General features: G+C 41.7%; 1 protein-coding gene across 2 annotated transcripts in view; it reads right to left on the bottom strand.

Moving 5' to 3' along the window:
* Positions 1 to 25072, bottom strand: part of LOC133906049 (uncharacterized) — a 37833-nt gene continuing 12761 nt past the window's right edge. For both annotated transcript variants that reach the window (XM_062347844.1, XM_062347848.1), the window contains exons 12-36: positions 21617 to 21754; positions 20739 to 20889; positions 20295 to 20656; positions 18566 to 19029; positions 18193 to 18495; positions 17525 to 17749; positions 17249 to 17339; positions 16857 to 16934; positions 16408 to 16698; positions 16129 to 16326; positions 15502 to 15984; positions 13228 to 13389; positions 12819 to 13148; positions 12658 to 12740; positions 10911 to 11015; positions 10078 to 10309; positions 5190 to 5534; positions 4993 to 5094; positions 4437 to 4580; positions 4121 to 4209; positions 3499 to 3581; positions 3254 to 3369; positions 2601 to 2686; positions 1816 to 1915; positions 1 to 656 (exon numbers count right to left, since the gene is read on the bottom strand). In XM_062347844.1, the coding sequence (XP_062203828.1) occupies positions 591 to 656; positions 1816 to 1915; positions 2601 to 2686; positions 3254 to 3369; positions 3499 to 3581; positions 4121 to 4209; positions 4437 to 4580; positions 4993 to 5094; positions 5190 to 5534; positions 10078 to 10309; positions 10911 to 11015; positions 12658 to 12740; positions 12819 to 13148; positions 13228 to 13389; positions 15502 to 15984; positions 16129 to 16326; positions 16408 to 16698; positions 16857 to 16934; positions 17249 to 17339; positions 17525 to 17749; positions 18193 to 18495; positions 18566 to 19029; positions 20295 to 20656; positions 20739 to 20889; positions 21617 to 21754 (4827 nt within the window). In that variant the 3' untranslated portion in view covers positions 1 to 590. The remainder of the gene's footprint in view (positions 657 to 1815; positions 1916 to 2600; positions 2687 to 3253; positions 3370 to 3498; positions 3582 to 4120; positions 4210 to 4436; positions 4581 to 4992; positions 5095 to 5189; positions 5535 to 10077; positions 10310 to 10910; positions 11016 to 12657; positions 12741 to 12818; positions 13149 to 13227; positions 13390 to 15501; positions 15985 to 16128; positions 16327 to 16407; positions 16699 to 16856; positions 16935 to 17248; positions 17340 to 17524; positions 17750 to 18192; positions 18496 to 18565; positions 19030 to 20294; positions 20657 to 20738; positions 20890 to 21616; positions 21755 to 25072) is intronic.

The following is a 25072-nucleotide window of genomic DNA, read 5'->3' as shown; positions in this document are numbered from 1 at the left end:
TATCTATCAAATGTAATGTTATTATATGTACCACTGTATGCACGATACAAAACTGGGGGGGGGGGGGTGCCTCTTAAGAAGAGGACTATGAGGCAGCTGACACAAATTGTATCAACAACATACCATGCCATCAGTACTGAGATACATTTGAGGCATAAAAGCAACAAAAAAATGAGAACGAGATAATCAACCAATTTTCTTCAAAAGGATAGGTGGGGAAAGAGGAAAGCAGGCACTAGCCTCTTTATGGGCTGTCAAGCGCTCATAGTAGTAATGCTCATCTCCCTGGATGGAACCAATGGAACTACAGAACTTTACACCACAGATCAAAAGCGCATGCCCTCCCCTATTCGGATACATCAAGAAGAGCCACTCACGAGAACATATATATACACGGAGACACGGGCGTGCCCATAGTAGTACAAACATGTTCAGGACGGAGAATTGTACAACCTCCTGTCTTTTGACCTGAAATTTCTCAGCATTCGCAGGGTGGCCACATCCCAAGGAAGAATTAAGTTCCTTGGTTTATCCCTTTTTCCTTTTTGTCTCGATCCGAAAACTCCTCTACGGCGTGGCAGCACTTGGAATCACATGTACTGAGCCAGCCATTGCTTGCACATATCAAGAACCGGCAATGCATTTGCATGTAATGCCTATCACAAGAGGACATGAAGTTAGAAACAAAATTAAGTAAAATTCGGAGGGGAGGGGAGGGGGATCAGCACTGAAGTAATGCTGAGAAATTTCACTATAGTTCACTGTTGCGTCACCCCATAGTTACGATAAAAAACAGTATAGTTACAACTTACAAGATATGTCAGTTACTACAAATATATATGGTCGTAACTAGGTACCTTATCTAGTCGTAATTATGTATTTTTTTGTCATGTGATTGCAACTAGATCACCTCTGTACACACCTCCAGTTACGATCCAAAAAGCTGTATAGTTGCTATCATAACTGACTTTTTTGTCATGTGATCGTAACTCAACTATCTGTAATATCGTAACTGACTATTTTCTTAGTCATAATTGTGATCACAACTAAATCATCTCTGCGCACACCCCGGTTACGATCTAAAAAGCAGTATAGTTGCTATCGTAACTAACTTTTTTGTCATGTGATCGTAACTCAATTATCTGTGCTGTCGTAACCGACTATTTTCTTAGTCGTAACTGGGAATAGCGCAGCAGTAAACTACAATGCTTCTCGTAATTATACACTTTTTATCATATGATCGTAACTCACCTATATGTGCCGTCATAACTGACTAGTGGTGGTGCGAAGGTGGCTGCAGCAACTGAGGATGACGTAACGTAGTTCACTGTTGCGTCTAGGCGCAGAATAGACTCGCCGTGTATGTGTATATATATCATTTATTATACCGCCCAGATCTATGGGAGAAGTCTTCCTCTCTTTTTTTTATCGGAGAAGTCTTCCTTTTTAGTCCCACAACTTTGAGGCCAGATCTGTCGTAGGCTCTAAACTTTTTCAACCGTAATATTTGGAGACCTCAAGTCAGGTGTGAATCAAAACTTCTAGGTAACCATAAAGCAACGGCAATAGGTGGGCCTCACTTGTGTCAGTGACTCAAGAGACTTTCACAGACTTAACATTTTCGAATGGAACTTGGAAGTGACTAATGGCACCATTATTGAAGTTCACCAGACAAAATTAGTACCCGAAAAAAAGTTTAGACCTGACCCTAATATTAATTATTTATAGAGAGCGATTCATGCAGGGGGCTTTAACTGACCTCTGGGACATACATAAATTCATTTGTTCATTAAGTAGGAAATGTGAAGGACTGACCTGATGGGCAACATATTGAACATCAGCCACACTTCCACTTCGTGACGCTATTTGGAATGCACTTTTTAGACGGCCACAAACAACGCAAGCAAGTACTTTCCTGCAGAGTTTAGAAATTGTTTAGAAAAACGTAGGAAAGAGCTGCTTCTAATTTCACCATAAACCCATAATGCAGAAATATGCATTTCATGCCTGCACCAACGCTTACTGACAGGCAATCATACTAGGGCTGCTTGTTGGCAGGTCTCAAATGATGTTTTGTGATGGCTATGGTTCAAAAAGGAAAAGAAAGGAAACTTTAAGCCACGATGGTTTTAGGGATGGCTATGGTGCAAAAAGTCTAAGCAATACAAAAGGCATGTACCATAGACACAACTATGATTTCTCAATTGAAAGCATGAAATGTTGTCATGGACAGATCACTTCTGACAGCAACAACGAAACACAGTTGCACATCAGTGAATATGTAGGCATGATCCAAATTTTACAAGATAAAGCAATGTGGTACCATTGGAACTCCAAATAAAAGGCAGAAACAGTTTTGCTGAGCAATAAATTACAGGTAATTCACGTATTTGAAAAAATACAAGCACAATTGCTGACGAGCAATGTATTTCATAATGTTAACCACGATTACTGAATCCAAAAAGAAATACCATGTCACTGGTACCATAGAGCAATTTAGAGCGGTTAAGTATGAAAGGCAGAAGAAGAGCATTAGGTTCCATCATAAGATGGCAGTGGGAAAAATTAGTAATTGTGCATCTAGGGTTAACAATTGATACCTGTGATTGCTGATTAGCATGTCAATGAGGCGATCTGGTCTTTCTTTATGCTTGTTAGCATAAACATTTATAGCAGCACCAATAACCTATTAAACGCAAGTGAACAAATAGATCAGCAGAGAAATCATCTAGACCATTCCCACATGTTAACGGAACTACCAAATAAGGTTCTTATGTTGCCGAATTGACATGCCGCCTAGTAGCAAAACACGTTTGTTTCTATACAGAGGATCATCTACATGTTTTGTACTTGGAACGTTAAGACTTCAGAAGAACTTCTTGAATAGCTTGAATGCCAAATTTAACAAAACCATGCTGCAATGTAGGAAGTAAAATTGGACAAGTGACATATATATACTACTCTTGGATAACTCAAACCTGTGATACTTGAACAAGCTGTGAAACTCCGGGAGTTAAATATTCTCGCATAGACAAAGTGCATATGCATATAAATTTATACATTAGGGAAAAGCTCGTAAGGTAGCTAACAACAAGCAGAATTCGAAGTTCGAAAATTCATCATGTATATTTCCCAACATGTTAAAAAATAACATTAATTTTGAACATATTTTGGACATGTTGGGAAATATGCATCTCAGATTCATAGCCTGCAAGATAAACTGGAAGCTGCCCAAAAACATAGCACTCATCACCTGATCCCATTCATCATCATCTATAGTTCCTCTAATGTTCTTCAAGAATTCCGTTAACTGGCCACCTTTTTTCCTTTCAGCAAGGGAAGTGGCTACGCCGGCATAAATATCGGCAGCTGGAATGAATTAGGCAGTCAGTTATTTTGAGTGCAGGAATGTATATTTCCCAACATGTTAAAAAGTAAACATCAATTCTGAATATCAAATTAATAGAAGTGGGCAAATGTTGAACGCGGACTTAGTACCTGGGAGATCAAACTCATGAAGCATTCTAAAAGCTAAATCAAAATGCTTTTCAGCCAGAGTTTCAACAACCATGCACCTTCGCCTGCAAATAATATTAGTGTAGATTTTTTTAAAAATAGGTTCATTGGGCAACTAAAAATGAAGATAGGCAAACTAAGTGTGTCAAACTGATAATAACCATATAGATAATAAACTAAAGCAGTGAGACCCCACACAACAGAACTCTGATCTAATAAATAAATAAATACAGGAACAGACAAAATCAGAAGAATGTAAAATGTAAGGCATTATTTGGATAGATCCATGTGGAAGTTGAACTCAATACACATGGATGGGCCGGGTCCCAGGCCATCCCGGCCAATCCAAACAAGGGTTAAATGCCTTATTGTCTTAAGCTTAAGTAATCATTCAGTCGAGGAGATGACAGGACACTTGTGAATTACTCAATGTTACTGCACCAATGCTTAACTAAGCCCAACATAGGAACACTAAAGCAGTAAAGCTAAACCATGATGTGAAAAATGTGAATTCAATTTTGCCACTTTAAGGTGTTGAGATTGTAACTGCCTCCAAGAGCAGTTAAAAAAGATTCAACCTTAGAGGCAAACAAATGATACAAACCTCAGAGTTTCAGGGTCAGTTGGATTCCCAAAAAGGGAAGTTTTCCACTGAGGACCATCTACACTATTGAGGGCCTTCACTACATCCATCTACAATGCCAAAATGTGCAATCAGGTTAGCCAATTTAAATATAAAATTGTAAATATAACATCAACACGTGTTAAAGAAATCTAGTCATGCTGGTTCTATACAAGATATTTAGTTGGGTCCCTGTCTCCGAGAGAACCAGAATCAGACATGCACAATTATTTTGATATAAAGAAAGAATCATGTTTGACCCAGCAATTTATCTGCATAAACAGTTCCCTTTCCTCACCTGATAAGAAACACGGGTAGAAAATTTCATTATTACTTCTCTGGTCATTTTTTCGGATGCGCTCTTATTCCGAACAGTCCTTGACACCAACTTTGTAGCCTCAATTGTTCTGTCTCGTACAGATAAGGCTTCCTCAAAATGTGTCTGCACTCATAAGAAGGTGAGCATAAGAAAACACAATCAAATAATTATGTTTATTTCGTGGCATAGTCAACCATTTGTCCTTCCTGTTTTCCTTTTTCCTTTCGATTTATCATTTGCCAAAATTTCTTATTTTTATTGCTCTCAACATAGGTTGTATTTGAACTTACATTTCATACATTTATAAAGGTAGATCGAATTGAGAGAAGGAACATCTGGAAAATTTTCAGAATTTTTCATTTTGATATAGTGCCGAAACTGTTTCATGATTGCAATTGACAGGGATCCTGCCCAGCTGACTGGGCTAGGCAAAATGCATGCTCCAAAATTCAACAACACACATGGTTGACTGTGCTAACATGCATGATATTCCGACTAGTGCATTACAATGATAAGAACACTACCATAAGTTTACCTTGGCATGTCCCAAATGCCTCAAAGCCTCGTCTTGAGACACTGAATTCATGAATAATTGAATACAACAAAGGCCAGAAGCAACATGGTCACCTTTTAGAACCTGACACACCAAGTTTCATTGCAACTATTAGTTGTCACAAAAGAGACAAAACAAGTGGAATCCAAAGGAATGATGCAAAGGGATATTGACAGTACCAAAAAGTTGTAGAGATAATTAAAATGCCGATGTGTTTCGCAATAGTTGCAAATCCGAGTGAGAACAGTGTTCATGTACTGGATCACAGATATGTCATGATATGTGGGCGACTGTGTTATTGCCAATATTGTATTTTCCAATACAGACATAGCACCATATCCAAGACATAGATCGCACAAGTCATCAATTGTACCATAATCAGTTGTTAAAGGATCACTCCGTGGAATCGAAGACAAAGATGTCTCCCCTTCTACGGTTTGTTGACTGGATGGGAAGAACAGAGAGCATGCTTCAGCATAATGACCATGCCTGAACATGAAAGCAAGCATTTGCGGACGAGCATACTGCAGGCATCCAAAAGAAAACGTTAATTATTATAAAATGAAGAATTATTCAATCGAATCCAATTTCTCAAAATGAATCTACAATTTCAAGATTGTAGCTATAATTTCTGAGATTTTGTAGGACATTGGTCAATACAGTGATTAGTGAGGGAGGGTGAGTATAAATTGTCAGATATATATTGTGTTTTATTGTGTCTGTGTAATATCCCCATCTTGTAAGGGGCTTTCTGCATATTGCTCACTTATACATGTATATATATTGTCCTATAGCCTCCGAGGAATACAAGTTACTATTCCTAACATGGTATTTGAGTTAGGGTTTCTTTTAGGGACGCAACAACTTGTCACGATCTAGCCACTCCTCCATTCACGGCCAGATCCAACTCTCCTCTGGTCGGATCTGGCTCTCCCCCATCGAATCCTCCTCTTCCTCCACCAATTTTGTCTTCTCCGATCATTCCCTCCGCCGTCCGCGGCCTCCCGCGCGCGCTGCAAGCCGCCATGACACCCGCGCGCGCGCCAAGTGCTCCTCTGCGAGCGTCGTGCCCACACGGTTATGCGCGCAGGCCTGCCTTGCGCTCGCCCGCCCGTCCGCGCATACCCCCTCCTGGCTCGATCCGGTCGCTGACGTGCCGTGTTGGTTACCATCGGGCCAACCCGTCCACCCCAAGTCTCCACCGCCACCAGATCCCCTCTCGTCCATCCTTGGCTCGATTCTGCTGTGCGCCAAGCTAGAATAGAATATCCAGAAATTTAAAAAAAATTGCAGAAGCTCACCACTACTCTACGCTCTCACCGTCGCCCGCCGCTACTCCTTTGCGCTCTCGTTGTCGCCACTTCTTCAACATGTCGTCAGCCACCATTTCAGTTCCTCGATGCTCGGTGATCTTTGATGGTGCCAACTACCGAGATTTTGTGCAGCATATTCACATGCGTGGGCTTCGTTATTGGGGAGTTCTCTCTAGCGACATTCCTTGTTCGCCTTCCCTTGTTCCTCCGACGAAGCTTATTCAACGTCTATGGGAGCTTGACTTGCTTCGTCTTCCTTCTGCTGCTGCCACCGGTCTTTCTGCTTCCTCAGCTACCTGCTCTTTCTAGCAGTGATATCATTGTCTTGGCCATGTTTGCGGGTCACATTTGTCTTCATTACGTCATGATCTTCTAGGGTATGTCATCTCCTTAGATTGTCAGGGTTGTAAGCTTAGTAAACAGATTCAACTTATTTATCCTCATAGTGAGTTGGTATCTCAGCGTCCTTTTGATCTTGTTCACTCTGATGTTTAGGGTCTGACTCCTTTCATTTCGAATGGGGCCATAGCTACTATATTATTTTTATAGTTTCTCACCACTTAGATTTATTTCATGTCTTCTCATAACGAGGTGTTACCTATATATAAATGCTTTGCCACTATGATTTTCACTCAGTTTGACAATCTCATTCATGTTTTTCAAGCTAATTCTGCTGTCGAATTTCTTTCTAGGCATCTTTGTGCTTTTCTTTCTACACAGGGTACGTTGTCTCAGTTCTCCTGTCCTAGTGCTCACGCTCAGAATGTTGTTGCTAAGCGCAAGCATCGTCATCTTATTGAGACAGCTCGCGCACTTATAATTGCCTCTTTTGTCCCACCTCATTTTTGGGTTGAAGCGGTTTCTACTACCACCTATCGAGTCAACATTCAACCCTCTTCTGCTCTTAAGGGTGGGATTGCTTTTGAGTGTCTTTGTGGGCATCTTCCTGACTATTCTTGTCTTTGCCTTTTTGGCAGTGTTTGTTACGTTCTTCTCGCCCCTCATGAACGTACCAAACTAACCGCCTAACCTGTTGTGTCTTTCTTAGTTACAATGTTGAGCATAAGGGTTATCGGTGTTAGGACCCTATTGCTCGTCAGATGCGTATTCCTCAGAATATTACTTTTGATGAGTCTCGTCCCTTCTATCCTCGTACATCTCCTTCACTTCTTTAGTTTCTTTGGTTGAATAACTGTCTTTTCTCACTTTTCCTACCATACCCATTACCGTTTCGTCTTTTTCCCTGGCCACCATTGGCACCCTCTCCTATTGCGCCTTCTTCGGTGCCTCCCATACCTTTGCCCCCCAACTTACCAGGCCTGCCATCTAGAATTGTTGAGCCTTTTCCTTTCCACTACACTCGTCATTCTTATGTCGTCTAACATCCTGTTGTGCCTCTTTCTAATGAGTTGTCTCCTTCTGGTGATTCAGTTCCTCTATCTTCTCATCGCTATTCTCTTCGTGATCGCCATTCGATCCGGCCTCCGAATCGTTTTGGCTTTGCTGGTGTTATTCCTACCAAACTATCTTCTTATCGTGATGTCGTTGTTCATTAGGAGTTGCAGCATACAATGGCAGAGGAGCTTGTTGCTCTTGAGCGCAACAACACGTGGGATCTTATCCCTTTTCCCCTACGTGTTTGTCCTATCACGTGCAAGTGGGTCTACAAGGTTAAGACCCGATATGATGACTCTCTTAAGCGCTACAAGGCTCATCTTGTCGCCCGTGCTTTCTAGCATGAGTATGGTTGTGACTATGATGAGATTTTTGCACCGGTGACCCACATAACCACAATTGGCACTCTTGTTACCTATATGCATCAGTGGTCTATCTCTCAGCTTGATGTCAAGAATGTCTTTCTTAATGGTGTGTTGTGTGATGCGGTCTACATGCATCCACCGTCAGGGTATTATGTCCCTAGGAGAATGGTTTGTCATCTTCCTCGCTCTCTCTATGACCTTAAGCAAGCCTCTCGAGCCTGTTTTGAGTGTTTTTCTTCTGTGATCATTGCTGCTAGTTTTTTTACTAGTGCTCATGATTCTGCGCACTTTGTCCACACTTCGTCTCATGGTCGAACTCTTCTTCTTTTGTATGTTGATGACATGATGATTACAGGAGATGATTCTAAGTATATTGCCTTTGTGAAGACTCAAAGAGCAATTTCTTATGTCCGGTCTGGATTCTCTTCATTACTTTCTTGGGATTGAGATTTCTTCTACATCTTATGGCTTCTTTCGGTCCCAAAAATATTTAGGATCTTGATTGTGATTCTCTCACTGATGAGCGCACTGTTGAGACTCCATGGAGCTTAACCTTCATCTTGTTGAGAGTCTTGTTTACCTTGACGTCACTTGTCATGACATTTCTCATGTAGTGTACATCCTTAATCAATTCATTTTTGCTCACTCAGCTCCACTATAGTCATCTTTTACGTGTTTTGCGCTATCTTCATGGAACTATCTCTCATTCTCTTTTTTCCACATTCCAGCTCTTGACAACTATGTGCTTATTTTAACGCTATTTGGGCTAGTAATCCCTACGATCATCAGTCTCTTTGCCTACTGTGTTTTCCTTTGTGGTTCTCTCATTGCTTGGAAGACTAAAAAGCAGACCGCAATTTCTCATTTCTGTTCAGAGGTTGAGTTGCGAGCCATGACATTGTTGACAACGGGCTCAGTTGGTTATGGTGGTTACTTGAGGATTTTGATGTTTCATCTCCTGCACCTACTCCTCTTTACTCAGACAGTACATGTGCTATCAGTATTGCTCGAGATCCGGTGAGCCATGAGCTCACCAGACATATTGGTGTTGATGCTTCTTACAAACGGACACATGTACAAGATGAGGCTATTGCTCTTGAGTATGTTCTTTCAAAGCTTCAGTTGGCTGATTTCTTCGTGAAGGCACATAGTACAACTCAACACAGGTTCAATCTCTCAAAACTCAGTGTGGTTGACCCCCCATTTGTTTTTTAGGGGGCGGGGGGTGTTAAATATATATTGTGTTTTATTGTGCATGCGTAATATCCCCATCATATAAGGGGCTTCTGCATATTGCTCACATGTACATGTATATAAGGCCTTTAGAAAATACAAGTTACTATTCCTAACATAAATCCCTACACAAAGTGCTATTCTCTTGCAGAACTGAACTTACTACACTGAAGTGCTACCATGAGGAACAAGAGTCTCATGGAGAATCGGAAAATTGAATAACCTGTGGGAGGACCTGACTCTTGTAGACTTGTGGTTACACCTGCAAGCACAGTGCAGGCCGAGAGTGGTGGCCGTGAACGCAGCGAGTCCGTCTGCGAGCATAGCCAACAGGCAAGGCCGCACGACCTCTTGCTGCCCGCTGCAGCGATGCAGCCATCAGCCATGCGGCATGTGCCCGTGAGAGAGAAGGACAATGGCGATGCGTAAGACTGAGATGAGATGGATAGAGGTATGCTCAGGTGAACTAAATGGGCTGAGTGTAACTACATCCTTTCTCCTTGAGTGTGTGTTGGGGGTTAGGGTGGGGGGAGGGGGATGTTTGCCATCCATTGGGCTCCACCCCCATCAGCGATGAGCAGGTTGAGAAGAATACAGGATCCAGGTGTCCACAGTGACAGATACAACATTCAAGTTCTGCTGTTGCATGGTGGAACTGGGGGGTCTATAAAGCGTAAAGAAAACTCTAGGGCAACCCTGTAGACCGGAGTTTCAATTATTAAAGAAAAATAGGAATACACATGAAGGAGGATAAATCTTACTTCTTGCAAGTAATGAATACACTCAGCATATCGGGCATTATCAATATTGCTGCGAGGACCATCTTCAAGGTACGAGCCGGCAGGAACATATTGGTTATATATAGGATCCGTAGACTGTCTGGACCTCTCAGATCGTGGGAACGTGGTTGGCATGTATAGAACATTAAGATAAGCATCAGCAGAAAGGGAATCATCGAAAATGGTTGCCGCACTTTTCGCTAAATGTTCATACCTGCAATCCAAGTTCAATAGACAGTTACCACAAAGAAGAAAAACACATTCCTCCAGGTTTGAAAGAAAACAATGAAGGACTGGCAAATAAATTTATATATGGTACTAAAATCAAGAAGTTCTTCACCTCAAGCAATGACACAGAAAAATACCAGAAATGAGATAAGAAAAAAAATTAAATATACCATATAAGGTTCACAATTGACTTTTATTTTTTATGGGAACGGTAGCAGATAACCCTACAGAAAATATCTTAAGAATATATAATAATACATGAACTGTTTTATATAAGGATCAACAGAGTCGAGAAGTATAGGGCACAGGATCAACCTAAGAGTGATAAATCTGAAACCCAATGTGGAATTAATTAACAAAGAGAAGTAATGGGGGATTACAAATCCCACATGGCCACAACTCAAACAACTAAGGATCAAAACACATGAACAACCCATGCCACAAGTTGTTTGATGCAACATAAATATGTTTACTTGACCAGAATGTCTAATGCAATTGCCTTTTGTGCTTTCCTATGTGAAACAAGAAAAGGACAACATTTGACTAAAAGTCCAGATGATATGAAAACATTGATGTTGACCCCTTACATGGAACGGACACTAGAAACATCGACGGGAGGGCCTCCTTCAATTGTGTTGATGATATCAATAACAACAGAAGTTGCATCACCTTTGTATTGTTGAAGAGCTTGCCTGGAAAGTTAAACAAAAAACACAAGGTTGACAAATTAAAAGAAATGCCCAAGTTAACATAGAGCTGCAAATCAGTGTGCTCAAGGCAAGCTTTGCAACCCCTCCTCTTTGATACTCTGGATGTAAGCAACAGCTGTTCATACAAAATTTCCAATATTCTATCTCTATTGCAACTCTTTCAGTGACAAATTGAATAAAAGAATCTATTTTATCAACTTTAGAAGAAAAAACAAGGATGGCAGAAAATCCTATGTACGCTTATGGACCGGCAGAAATGAAGGGATATCATTCTCACAAGTAAAAACGTGTTTCAACAAGCATTCTAGCAAGTGCAAAAGCAGAAAAATATAAAAAGAACCCAGCATATTTTCCAGTAAATGTAACAAGATTCTACTTGCAAGTCAGGAAAATAGTCTGTAGATGATGAACAAAATGAGGTGGGATAAAATAAACACATAATAGCAAAGCATATATAATTCTGCTAGAAATATTTCCTACAAGTGTTATTTGCATACAGCTATCCAATATCCAAAAACTAAGAGAAACAGAACCTATTATAGGGCAAAACTACTTCCTTCTGGTAAAGCACAAGCGTAGAAAAGGACACATAAAAAGAAACCCACTGTTGATTTTCACGACTTTGAACTTGGAAGAACCAAATGATCAGAAACATAGTTGGTCCTTTGTATTATGCTTTTTTTAAATAAAAAAATGTCAACCTGTTTTCGTGCTTTCTACTCGGGAAAAATGCAAACCCCCCACCCCCCAAAGTCACTTGGATTTTGACTTCCCCCCCAAAAGTTGTTTTGTTGCAAAAAAAAAAACCCCAAAGGTTTGGTTTTGTTGCAAAAACACCCCCAAAAATTCAAAAAAATTAAAAAATCACAAAAAATTCTAAAAAAAACTAGAGACAATTCTAAGATCTTTTGTGAAATTTGTTTTAAAAAATAATATCCTTTGCATCATATTTCATGGAGAGTAAGTTTGAAAAAGAAAAAAGAAAAACGTGCAACTCATTTATTAATTCGAGTTAAATGCATAGTTAATCATTTACTAATCCAAAAATCATGAAACAAAATTTTTTAGTCTTCTTACATGATCCTCTATCTTCTAAAAATACATAAAATCTTGAAATAGTTATTGTAACGTGCAGGATTGAATAAATGTGTTGCAGATAGATTAATTCATAACTAATCCATAACACCCCCATTATTAGTGAAACAACTTTTATTAGTTTACTTAAACAATTATTTGTGTAGGAAAAATAATGGTAGACATGACAAAGTTAAAATAACATGAGTTAATAAATGAGCTGCATATTTTTCTTTTCTTTCCAAACTTCCTCTCCATGAAATATGATGCAAAGGACATTATTTTTGAAAACAAATTTCATAGAAGGTCTTAGAATTGTCTCTAGTTTTTTTTATGATTTTTTTTATTTTTTTGAATTTTTTTTTGGGGGGGGGGGGGTTGCAATAAAGTCAAACTTTTGGGGGTTTTTTTTGCAACAAAACAACTTTTGGGGGGAAGTCAAAATCCAAGTGACTTTTAGGGGGGGGGGGGTTGCATTTTTCCCTTTCTACTCTCCTTTTTTTCATTTTGTAAGAAAGTAAGTGGAACAACACAGAAGAGTTTCCCTTACTTGAACTTCACACGGGCTTGAGCATAGTGTTCCATTCGAACTAGAGCATGGCCCCATGCAACCCACACTGGAAAGGCGTCAATCTGAATTGATCACAACATTAAATTACCTTACTATCCAGTGTAGAGTATAAACCAGCGACAAACTTTAAGATTCAGTACCTTGCACTTTTTACAAGTATATACAGCCATGCTGTATCTTTCGTCACTGACCAGTCTGTCACGCAGACTAGTTGAAGATTCTTTGTCCGCAATATCATCAAGCGAGGCAATAATACCAGATCCCAGCAGGCTTTGAAGCAGTTCTGCACGTCCTAACCATATATCTGCTTGAGCCAGGAGATCAGACAGCTCATCTAGATACTGGCTTCCAGTGCTTGAACTGACAGCATCGACAGAAATATCATCAACATCCCTACTTTTTTCAGAGCCACTTGACAAATCAGTACTCCCAGCGAGCCTTTTCAGTAGATTTTTGGCATAAGAGAGTGCCTGATGATCCATTGCTGACTTACTATTACTTTACAAGTTATGATACTCGAAGTATTGTACTGCTAGCTATTTTTCATACCTGAACATAAGTTTCCGTCGCGTGATAAGCCCGAGCTATGTTGTCCATAGAGGCATCAAGGGGCAATTGTTGGGAGCTTAGTACAGCCTTCATTTGAGTCATAGACAATTCGAGTGCACCTTTTGCAGCTACTGACTCATCGGTGCACAATGAAAGCAATGCCTACAAATGGATTCACAAACTTACTGAAAAATATGATCATAGAAAGTTGAGACTGTAAGGAGATAACTTACCACTGTACACTTTATTCAACAATAACTCTATGGACTGTACACTTTATTCAAAATATGATCATAGAAAGTTTAAGGTGGTGTTTGGTTTAAAATCTGTAACGCAAACGCAAACGTATTCAGGAAACACTGGGATTGCTAAGGGAATGGCTGAAACCTGAATTTGTTTGGTTCGTACTTGTAACGGTAAGCACTCCATTGCTCAACCAGAGTTAGTCCATCGCAGTCCATGTCCTCACAGGTCGGAGCTGCACCACCGCCGATCACGGCACCCGCATCGCCGCGACAAACAAAATCGCAACCACCCAGCATGTATAGGCTGTGCGAACTCTTTGGCGGTTGTTTCGGCGACAAGGTCACTCTTGCCGTAGGCGTTCTGCGGCGACCGCTGCACGCACCGTCAGCTAGGGGCTTCTGCCATGGGGTTCATCCGCACGTCAGCTGCTCTTGCCATGGATGGGTTCGAGGCAGTGAGGGTGGGGTCGGAGGCGAGGACAGAGCGGAGCGGAGGAGGAGCTCAATGGGGAGGCGAGAAGATGATGGCTGGGAAGGACGGGATTCGATTGCAGTCGATTTGGTGCGGAATGACCTTTGAACTATTCCGCTATCAGGTCCTCCGGTAGCTGATTACAGCAGATTCTAACCAAACAGAAAACAACGTAATCGTTTTATGCTGTAATCGGTTTGCGTTACAAATACCCGAACCAAACATTATCTAAAAAAATATTCAAGAGTGTTACAGATTCATAAAGTTGCAGAAAGCTTTAAATATTTTCCTTCCCCCAACATAACTTCCACTCCCACTTCTCAGATGAGTAGTAGAAGATGTGAAACATGCACGAAAAGAGTATAAACTACATACATATCTACTGTAGTCACTCTCTTCGGAATCCCTTTGAGCACTAGGCTGAAACAATATCTGCCCCACTATTTGCCAAACTGCAGATATAACGGGTGTCACGGCCCGAGGACCCAGACCATAGGGCGTACTTGTGGTTGGTGAGTGGCCTCAGCCCTGGTCGTTTCCGGCCAGGAGTCATAACTGCTCGATGGGGTAACTCAGCAGCAGAGAAGTAATGTGCAGCTCTGGGGAAGTGCATAGGGTATAGGAGAGAAGAAAGATTAAGGATAACTTCCTGCTTGCCTTATTCTCAATTGCTGAGTCCAATTATAAAGATGTGGAGTAGCCCTACAAACGATCAACTATCCAAATCTTTAGCCTAACGAAACCAAATCTTATCCTAAGAATCCAAGCTAACTTAAGGATTAAGCAAATAACTAATAGCCAATCTACTCTTGCTTGGGCTGTGCCACACTTCTTGTGGCGTCCAACCATAAGTGCAGCCCCACATGACAAGGGACATCTATCTAAAGCAATTAGGTAACAGGAATGGCATTTAGCAACCAGCAACACAAAACTGAACATGACTAAACAAAAAAACTGAACCACAGCATTAACACAACTGTGGATTGAGCAATTGAGTTCAAATTTTGTTTTCAGAGCTCATAACTGGTTCTGTTATCCTACCGCAATATTACTTTCATGAAATCCACACTTTTCCACACCATCCAACTCTAACTCTCTATGACAACTAAAATAATATCTAAGATCAAATTCGATAACAAAATAACTAAGCACAATGTTTGTGGATTTTAATAGCTCTCCTATCTACCCGGAAATGATCTTCTACCATTACAGTCTGTGTTCTTTACATATCTTTTTATTGTTCTTCAAATCATTGTGTCGTTACAAATCTACGCATAAAAATACAAGAACAGGAGAACTTTGAACAAGCAAAAGTAATAAAACAAAATAAAACCAAGTTCAATTATCAAAATCTAATATAACTGCCACCAAGGCAACCTATAAAGAAATCAGAATAGTTCGATTACACTGCCAGGCTGTTAACAAGTAAGACCCTCAATGAATAACAAAAAAAAATAACATCAGACAATTTAGACTAACGCAGGTTAAAAATAGATTATTATAGCATTGGCAGAACATAAAGCCTGATACTTTGCAGATATGGCACAGAAGACACACCTTGAACAGTGTGATGTCAGGAGAGGTTTCATATCTATGACATGCACGAGTCATGTCATCCCTGACAGGGTCTCCAGTCAGCATCCACTCCTCAGGAGCAGAGACGAAAGGAAGTCTATCTTGCCCTTCCGAAGGATATACAGGTGTCCTCTCCTCCTGCACACCAGGCATTGCGTCCCAAGAGGATTTATCGCCTCCTGAACCTGAACTCTTTCTTTTCCGAAGAATATCTTTTTGGGGAGTTTTAGAGCCACTATCACGGGGGACCCATGAGAATGCTTTGCGCGCTTCTCTCTGAAAGTTACCAAAACTCTGCACAAAATTTGTTTTAGCTGGTGTTGCAGTCTTTTTTTGTTTTGCTCTTGATCCAGAGATGGTCAATCGAGGCTCCCTAGGAGTAGAACAAACATTAACAGAGATTGCTTTCTTAGCATAAGAAATAATTAACCTATCATCCCTCAAGGATGGAACTTCTTTCAAAATCTGCAGTAAAAAAATTTCCATTAGCACAGAGAAAAGACAAACACAGCAGCTGTAGGGCGCTTATTACAGAAATATGAGAATATTTTTTCCCAGGTTTTTTGAGACAAGGGTGAACAAAAACAAAAATTAGTTCAGATGGAATACCAAAGAGGCAGACTGGAGTTGCTTCATCATCAATAGCACTTCCAGGATCAACTGAGGATGTTCATGCAGAGAGGAACAGCGCTGTTGTGATGGCAATGGCAACAAGGAAAGAACACGAAGACCTAAGGCCCATGAATTAAGTCTTGCAATCTCAGCCTCTGACAGATTCCCAACAGTACGCTTCAGGAAAAAGTGTACCTGAAGTACAATTCATCAGTATCATCTTAAGCAGAAAGGTTTTAGCGTGCTTAACTCATGTGGTCAGATCTGGCAACATACAAGGAGCTGCTTAGAGCGCAGATCAGGTAATAGGTTCATAGCACCAACGGCTACAGGAAGAGCGTCATTGGAATCTCTTAAGGTTGACAGAAATCTTGAAGCTGCGGCTGGGCCTCCACCACTAAGCGGATCTGTCGTTAGCAATTTGACAAGCTGGCGGCCTTGCAGTTCTCTCCGCAAATCAATTGATAAAGAGGCACTTTCAGCAACCTCTAAAGCAGCAGAAACAGCTCCTTTGGCAGCAAGCCGAAGTGCCAAGCCCTCTGGGTCATCCTCACAATCGACTTCAACCTTATAATATCAACATTTTTCAACTTAAAACATGAAAACTTTATGATATGAAGAGGCATTTCATATTTATAAAGAACAAAGCTAGAGCCTATACTGCAGCAAAATTGAAAGGAATGGGAGGGTGGGTGGGCTTGGTTGATCCTAATATATTGGGTTACCTCTTGCCATCTGGTGTAGTGTTCATCAGCACTCATAATATGACCATAGCGATGTAAAGATTGCTTCATGTGCAGCACCTGTTACAAAGTGATGCAGCAAAATTAACAAGAAGGAATTTCTAAACCAGATAAAGCTCAAGTTTTGAGAGATTGGACAGTTGCCCCATATCATGACACAGTAAGACTAAAAACTCGAGCGCAGATTGTTACGTAAAACATTGCAAGCAGCAGCTAGAGAAGCTATTATGCCATATGTAGTGTTGGCTTGGATGGGAACATCTTTTAGCTGACATGCATAATCATGGTTCAATCAGACATAGAAATATAGAATACAGTATGATATTTCAACAAAACATGTTAACTTCAAATGTAATGAATGCAAGCCAACCTACCTCACTCCGTGTAGGATCATTCTCAGGTAAGTGGCAGATGCACATAGTTAAGACATCATTTGCAGCATCAAGGTCCCAACTGTGCAGGTACCTGAAAATATTCATATGCACTCCTCAAAACACATCCACATCTTGAAAACAAAAATGCTGGGGAAATGGTAATGCAACCAAATTGCACATGTATGTACAATACTGAAACTGAAAGGATGCATAGCTCTGCAAATGCAAGACCTATCACATTAACAAAAAAGTTAGGAATAAAATGTACTGTCATACTTCAGAGCAAGCTGAGCAGCAAGTTTTTTATCTCTCAGCCTCAAGCAATACTGCCAAGTATTACTCCCAAAAGTATGAGATCCGTATGCACGAATTTGTCCTGTGCCTAGACTTCTTTCTTCCTTTTGTTCGATGAGCAATTGAAGCAATTTATCAGATGCTCCATTGCGCAAACAGCGATCAGATACAGCAAGAGCATCAGTTAGTTTTCCTTCATTAATTAGCCTGCAGAGAAACAATAAAACACAACCATCATGGACAGCCTTTTCACAGTGTGCTGAAAGTTTTGTATAGTGGAGAAAATGGTTGGTTATTTTTTTTTTCCAAACGCCAGTTATGTGGTGTATGAACAGCTGTGACAAAACTGCATACTACAAACATCAACCCACAAAATTTAAAGTAACCGTGACTTCATTTATATGACGTACAACTTGTTTAAGCAGCGATGTCATCAGAGGACATTTTCAGCATCACAGCCAAAATAACAAAAAAGGAGTGTCACCTATGAAGACAAATGGACAGATACCCTTACAGGTGGAACATCAATGCAACACAAAGATGATTATATGAGAATACACACCAGTGGTAACGGGCTGCTGCGCTAATGGAAAGCTCTCACTATGCGCAGTTCAAAAGGCATGGGTGAAAAAGTCACAAAACCTTATTACCTCTCAACAGCTTTCTCATATGGTCCTTCATTCTCCCAGTCAAATGAAATAAAAGCTGTTGGCTCTAGTCTAGCATCTTCATGTTTAGGGGATTCTGGTGAGCTTGAAGTGGTTTTCCCGCTTATGACAATATCTTCAAGCTCTGGTTCAGCATCACTGTCAGGTTCACGAGCTCGCTTCATAGAAAATTTTCCCTTGGATTGATGCAAAGAGACTTCATTTTCAGTTTTAGCTGTCACGGAAGACTCAGACACTCGATGAAGGTTAGACTGCATCTGTATCCACCGGTTCAAGGTTGGGTATCTGCAAACAACTTAGATAACTAATAAAATGAAGCCGGATAAAACATAATTTTTAAATGGCTAATCATTACCTTTCTGACTGCTCAAGAGCAAATTCATAGAATGACCTCTCAATTTCAGGAGCTTGTGTTGCATCTTTCACATAATTAGGAGATGATTCATTGTCACCAGATAGTATGCTACTTCCAAATACACATGCCAAAACTGCTCTTACTGATGACAACTGCGCTAAATGCTTCACTAAATTTAACTGTAGAGGATAGAGGGGTTCCTGGCGAGAAGACGATGACGAATCACGTGAACTCCATCCTTGAGGAGGACGAAGGGGTTTTGAAATGGTGCATGGTCTGTTTTCTGACATGATAGAAAGGGTAGGTAAAACAGGAATGCAAGCCCACCCTTGTCCTGATCGTGGAGGGAAAACAGGTGGCACGCAAGTTGATATGATCTCGTGCACAAAATCAACACCCATTGTGTCAGCTACTTTTGCAGCAGCATCGGTGCTTCCACGCTCAAAAACTAGACGAGTTAATAGCTGCATGCCAAAACAAATTTCATAAGAGTTCTGAGTACTTGGGCCACATTGAGATTAATAACAGAAAGTAGGAAAGTAGTGATGTCAAGAATGGTACGTAAAGGTATGACAAATTGGCTTTATCAAAAATACTCTACTATTGGCTTCTCATTAAAACGATGAAATAAGTAAAATAAACATCCACCGGGAGGGAGGTCAAATGGCAACGACTTGAAGTAGAAGGTGCTAGGCTAAGCAAGCGCTTGAGGAAGGGACTATGGAGAGAGGAGATGTGAGGCAGAGAGGGCACATGAGGACTCATTAGATTTAATCTTGCTTGATGACTAGGTTTAATCTTTACGACACCCTACAACGATCATTTTGGACTAGGTGCCTTAATCCCTAAGACAATTGGCCAACAAACTTGGTAACCAACCAAGAGATATCTTTCCTGACTGACCTGAACTAAGTAAGGCAACTTATCTCTATTGATATGGAAACTGTAGATCCTAAAGATCCTAAACAAATGCATCTAATTGATTTGGCTAATCATCTATTCTAACTAAATATGCTGCCATACGTGCATGTGCTGCTGCTGCTGCACCACGTCCTATGGCGCATCAGTTATTAAGCGCTCTCATGTGAGAAACCCCAGGGACTAAATGTCATCTAAACATTTACCCACAAAAGCACATAGTAGAAAACCCACTAATGTCCATTTATTATTCATAAAGTTATAAATATAGATGGTTAAATCTGAGGTTCTACATTCAGTCAGGACAAAGAAAATTTTCAATGTCTGAAAACATAAGAACATGTTCATTCATTGGGATATGAACTGCCATAACAGCTCCGTTTTGTTTGTTACAAAACCTCCTTGTTATGTATTGTCAGTCAATGAAAATAAATGGCGTGGGTTCCATTACAACTGGGTAATGGGTGCGTGTATACTGAATCAAATAGACCTAGGTGGAGTGAATTTCAATAAAGGATAAAAGTCCACTTTCAACCCTGAACTCTGGCCCGATTGCTCGTGTTTCTGAACTCTGAAGCCGTCTAATTTGGAACCCCGAATCATCAAATCCATCCACCTCCCCCGCCCTAATGGTATATATCATTAATATAACATGCACTCTACATTTTCCAACTACAACTAGTAATAAACCATTCTAAACATAAGAATTTGTTCGACTGTCATTTCAACATGTGAATATAAGAAGAAAACATCAAAGAACAAGAGTACAGATTTGAGCTAACATGGGAACAGGTCACGTAAAGGAACTTACATCTTTTGGCCATTCGTAGACTAATGAGAAGTAGTTGAAATCATGAGTCGTGTCAGTTCCATCAACTATGTCCCCGATGGTTGCAATATATATTATGAAGTTCGATAAATATGTTGATGGCTTTGTTGATACAGGACTCAGGTACCTTTTTGCAGAACCTTTATGTTCTGGACTGCTTTCCAGAGCATTTGGAGCTGGAAGGTCACTCCTAGACGCCTGTTTCAGAATTCTGAGCCCATGACCAAGGACTACACCTTTCTCAGAGCTCAAAATATCTTTCTTTTCTAACTTAACACCTTCTTTCGAGTAAACGCTATCAGAGTCCTCATCAACAATAGCTCTAGCAACATTGTGAAGCTTACCTGAAATAGAAATGTTCAGAAGTGCCACCAGAACATCACAACGAAGTCATTTAACATTCAGCCATATGAATTGGGACATTACCACTCAGGAACTGTCGTTTTCCTTTGAAGGTGTCATCAATCATCTGGTGCAGAAGCCCAAGAGGACGTTGCTTTTGTCCAACTCTGCTAGATTCAGTTGACAAAGAGATACTCATCTCGGTAAAAACCACTTGAAGATGTTGATTAGCTTCCTAGATGAGACCAAAAAGTATTGTCATTCTCGGTATTAAAAGGAAAGTACAAAGTTATTTTGCTTTATCATCTGCTGAAGGGTAGGGTATCACACATATGTTTACTTGTGCTGTTATGGGCTTTGGGCCCTGTGAGCAGCATGCAACAGCAGTTCATGTGGCCACAAGATAGATGGAAGGAAATAGATTAATTAGTAGCTATATTTAATTATGGTTCATTAGGATTCATACCAGCATGTTATCTCCTAGTATTAGGCAAGTTATCTAGTCGTTTAGTATTAGGCAATTTAAGAGTCCTAGTCGGTTTGGATGTGTATCCCGTGTGATCGGTGCCTCAAAGCTATAAAGGCTGTCCATGCATCCTAGCTATTCATGATCAGTCTCTCCTGAAGATCGGGATCAAGTCTGACATCGATGAGAGTGATCTCGCCCTTATCCCGGTCCTCGGGACATCACCCCCAATCAATCCATAACATGTGCGGTCACCAAAATAACAACCACAAACACTTATGTTTTTTTTAATATAGAAATAGTTTGACATTAGATTATGCTAATAAACATGTAAAGAACTGAGAGGCCTTTAATACATCATTGAATGCTGAAATGACAAGTCATAGTAACTACTTTGCTCAGAGGCATAATAGAGAAAAGCTAAATACAGGGAAGAAGTCCCACAAAATGATCCAAGTATGGTTAACTGATGGTTATAAACAAAATAAAAGCTTACCAGATCCAAGATGTCACGCAGACGCTGAAGGATGCGCTTTATCACTGATATGATAGCAACTTCTTGTATCTGATCCCAATACGTTGAACCAATTTTCGGGCAGCTTCCTGGAAATATTTCAGATAACAAACTTGTTGCCTGTACATGAGAAAAGAATGTCAACTTATATACTCAATTTCAAAAGCAGTGAAGTCGTATAATTTAACTCTTGGGAAGATTTTACAACACTACAACTATAATCAATATAAGATGGCATAAAAATAGTGCTGTGTAGCAGAAATTCAGATATCAAATTAGAGAAGAAAAAACATGGGGATGAGCTGAAATTCTGTCTAATGGGTCAAAAGATTTGTGGAACACGCTTGAAGTTGAGAAGCAGAATTTACTGACTTCCACAGATAGAAGAAGAGCATGGAGCACATGCAAATTATCTAACACATTATGACACCCTCTTTACTTCATACGCCTAAACTGAACTGCACCTAAAAGGCAAGTTGGATATCATGAACTGATAAAGCATCAACAAGTTGGTTGGTGCCATCTGGGATGAAGCAGGCCTTTGGGTCATGGCTGGTGCGAAAGGTCTTGTAGAGCTAACGGTATAGCGTGCTCTCTCGACCTGGTGGCGCGCTAGAGACTGGTATTTAGTTCTGGTCTCTTGTGTTGTGCTGGTTCATGTACAGCGCGTGTGTTGTGTGATGTGTGTGTGTGTGCGTCGCTTCTTGCCGGTTGGTCCGATAAGGCGCTGTAACACCCCTTTATCTCTACTACTTAAAACGTTTCCAGTGAATTCGTTCGTCTGCCCCGTCGGACGACCGAATGCTCCTCGCCCACACGATCGCGCCTGCTCGCCTGCACTAAGCGTCCGATCGCCCACATCCTTCGTCCGTTCGTGTGCGCCGACATGTGGGACCAAGCCTGCCAGCGTCCACGTCGACGCGTCGTCCGCTCCCCTCCTCGTGCCTCGATTTCATTCCACTCCCCTGAACTCCCAGTGATCCAAATCTCTCCTCCCTATCCCTTCAGATCTGTGCGCCACCGGCCCCAATCCCCTGCCGCATGAGCGCGGCCGGCATGGAAAAGACGCCACCGCGAACAGCACACGCGTCTCCTCTGCCCCCCTCGCAGCCGTGCGTCTTCTCTCCCGTGCCCGCACTGGACACCAACAGCCCTGGCACGACGGGACCTGGGCACACGCCGACGCACCTCAGCACACCGTTGGGCCCTCTCGTCTTCTCCTCATCGCTGCGCCCCCGTGGCAATGCCCTTTCACGTCGCCCCACCCCGTGCCCTTCGCCACAGGCTACTTCTCCTCCTCCAACACCACCGCCGCCTCCATCGTCTCCCTCCCCACCTCCTGCGTGTCCCCATTCGGATACACACCGCCTAGCACCTGGGAGAGCATGATCCCGCAAACTGGAACTCGATCCGGGCATGGATGATATGGATCCGAAGAAAGGAGTTCGATTTGGGAGGGTCGGTCGCGGATTGTCATCAGCTTTGTTGTCCTTCATCTGGTGGTCGTATAGGATTTCGTGGAGGCTAGGCCTGACGCACTCCATCACGCACAGCCTCGCCCGTGCCGGGGTTGATGGCGAGTGCGTGCAGGTCGATGAGGGCAGGGTGGCCAAGCAAGCAATGCCACCGCCGCGAGTGAGGGTTGCCACGTGGTCTCAGGTTCTGGCGACCATGGCGGTGGCCGCCCCTCGGGCAGCTCAACCTCGACGAGGCCCCATCCTGGGGTTCCCGCAGCGTCATCCTGGGGCACCTACGGGTAAACCCCACCTCCCCTATCTTCCCTAATCGATTTGGTGACTACTCTAATTGCTTGCCTCCACCGCCACCACATCTGCACCGCGACATCAAGCCCCCCAACCTCCTCATCGACTCCGCACGCCGCGTCAAGATCACCGACTTCGACATTGCGTGCATCCTTAACCAGATCATGGACCCTTGCAACACCTCTGTCGGCACCATCTCCTACATGAGCCCCGAGCGCATCAACACCGACCTCAATGACGGAACTACGACGACTACGCGGGCGACATCTGGAGCTTCAGAGGCCATATGCTACCTAGGCAGGTTCTCGAGTTCTACCTGGGCAGGTTCCCCACTTCCCCTTCGGGGAGAATCTTGGCAAGCAGGGGTGCTGGGCCCCGCTCATGTGCGCCATATGCTACTCCGATCCGCTGGAGCCACCTCCCACCACCTCGCTGGAGTTCTGAGGCTTCATTAGCCGTTGCCTCTAGAAGAATCCAGCCAAGCAACTCATGGCCACGCAGCTGCTGCAGCACTCATTTGTTGCCGGGCCGCAGCTGCAGCCCCTCGCTGCTCCGCTGTCATGACAACCATTTGGGATTGGAATTACCGTGGATCTCAATCCAGCCTTGGTTGCAGTGTCACCTCCAATCCGCATCAGGTGGATGGATGGAATTGAGGTATGAAGGGAATTCATCTTGGAAAGCTTGTCCTAGCACAACTTTTCTTTTATCTGAAATGGGGACAAGACCACTGCCATCTTACTATTTCATAGTGGTGAAATTGCAAGCAGGCAGGAAAAAGTTTTGCTTGTTATCCCATGAAGTAGAAGACCCTAGATATTTGATTTAGATGTAATAGTGTAGGTGTGGCCTCTTCGCTATATAACAACAAATAAACACGTGTACTGTTCTTTGGAAAGGCAAAACTTGCTTTTGAAAAGTTTGTTTTGGCAAACAAAATATGGATTGGTAGAGCACTAGCGTTATTTTTTCTTGAATTATTGAAGCTGATTAATAGTTTCCAGTATTTAACTGTGACCCCGAATCCTGATACATGCTAATTGATTAAGTACAATCACACCCAATCATTTGTTGTAAATTTTTCTCTGTCCTAATTTTATTGCATTTGCACTACCATTTGTGTTCCAGCGATAAGGTTTAATCTGTCTCTTACTTTATTTCCCTCAATTCTGCAATGTGATACATGGGCTAAAGCATAGAATCTGTATGATGAAGAAAGGGGAGAAAGCACTATTCATGCTCCCTCCTTTGGCTTGTGGAGATTTTGGTGCTTCTGTTGTTCCTACTGGTTCTGAGCTACATTGAGATAGAGCTCTTATCATGGTTGATAGTGGTGGATATTAATAGAAATGGTGGAATTGTAAAGAGAATCCTATCAATTGGAGGGAACAAACAAACCAGGGATCTTGATGAAGTTACAGGTGAACAGTTCATGACAAATCATCAAACTTCTTAGCATTTTTTATATTTGAATACCAATGTGCTTGGCTTCACCTGTATACTCTAATACTCTAATCTTATTCTTGTATGACAATTGTTCTCGCACTAATACAGTCAAGTACAAAACCAAGCTAATTGATGAGACGACAGTTGAAGAATCTCCAAAAGAAGGATCAATTTTCTTTGTGAACGAAGGTAATTGTGTCATTATTTTTGCTAAAAAAATGAAAGGTCA

The sequence above is a fragment of the Phragmites australis genome, chromosome 2 (assembly GCF_958298935.1).
Source record: "Phragmites australis chromosome 2, lpPhrAust1.1, whole genome shotgun sequence".
In the NCBI taxonomy this organism is placed as follows: domain Eukaryota; kingdom Viridiplantae; phylum Streptophyta; class Magnoliopsida; order Poales; family Poaceae; genus Phragmites; species Phragmites australis.
This window is presented reverse-complemented; position numbering and strand designations above follow the sequence as displayed.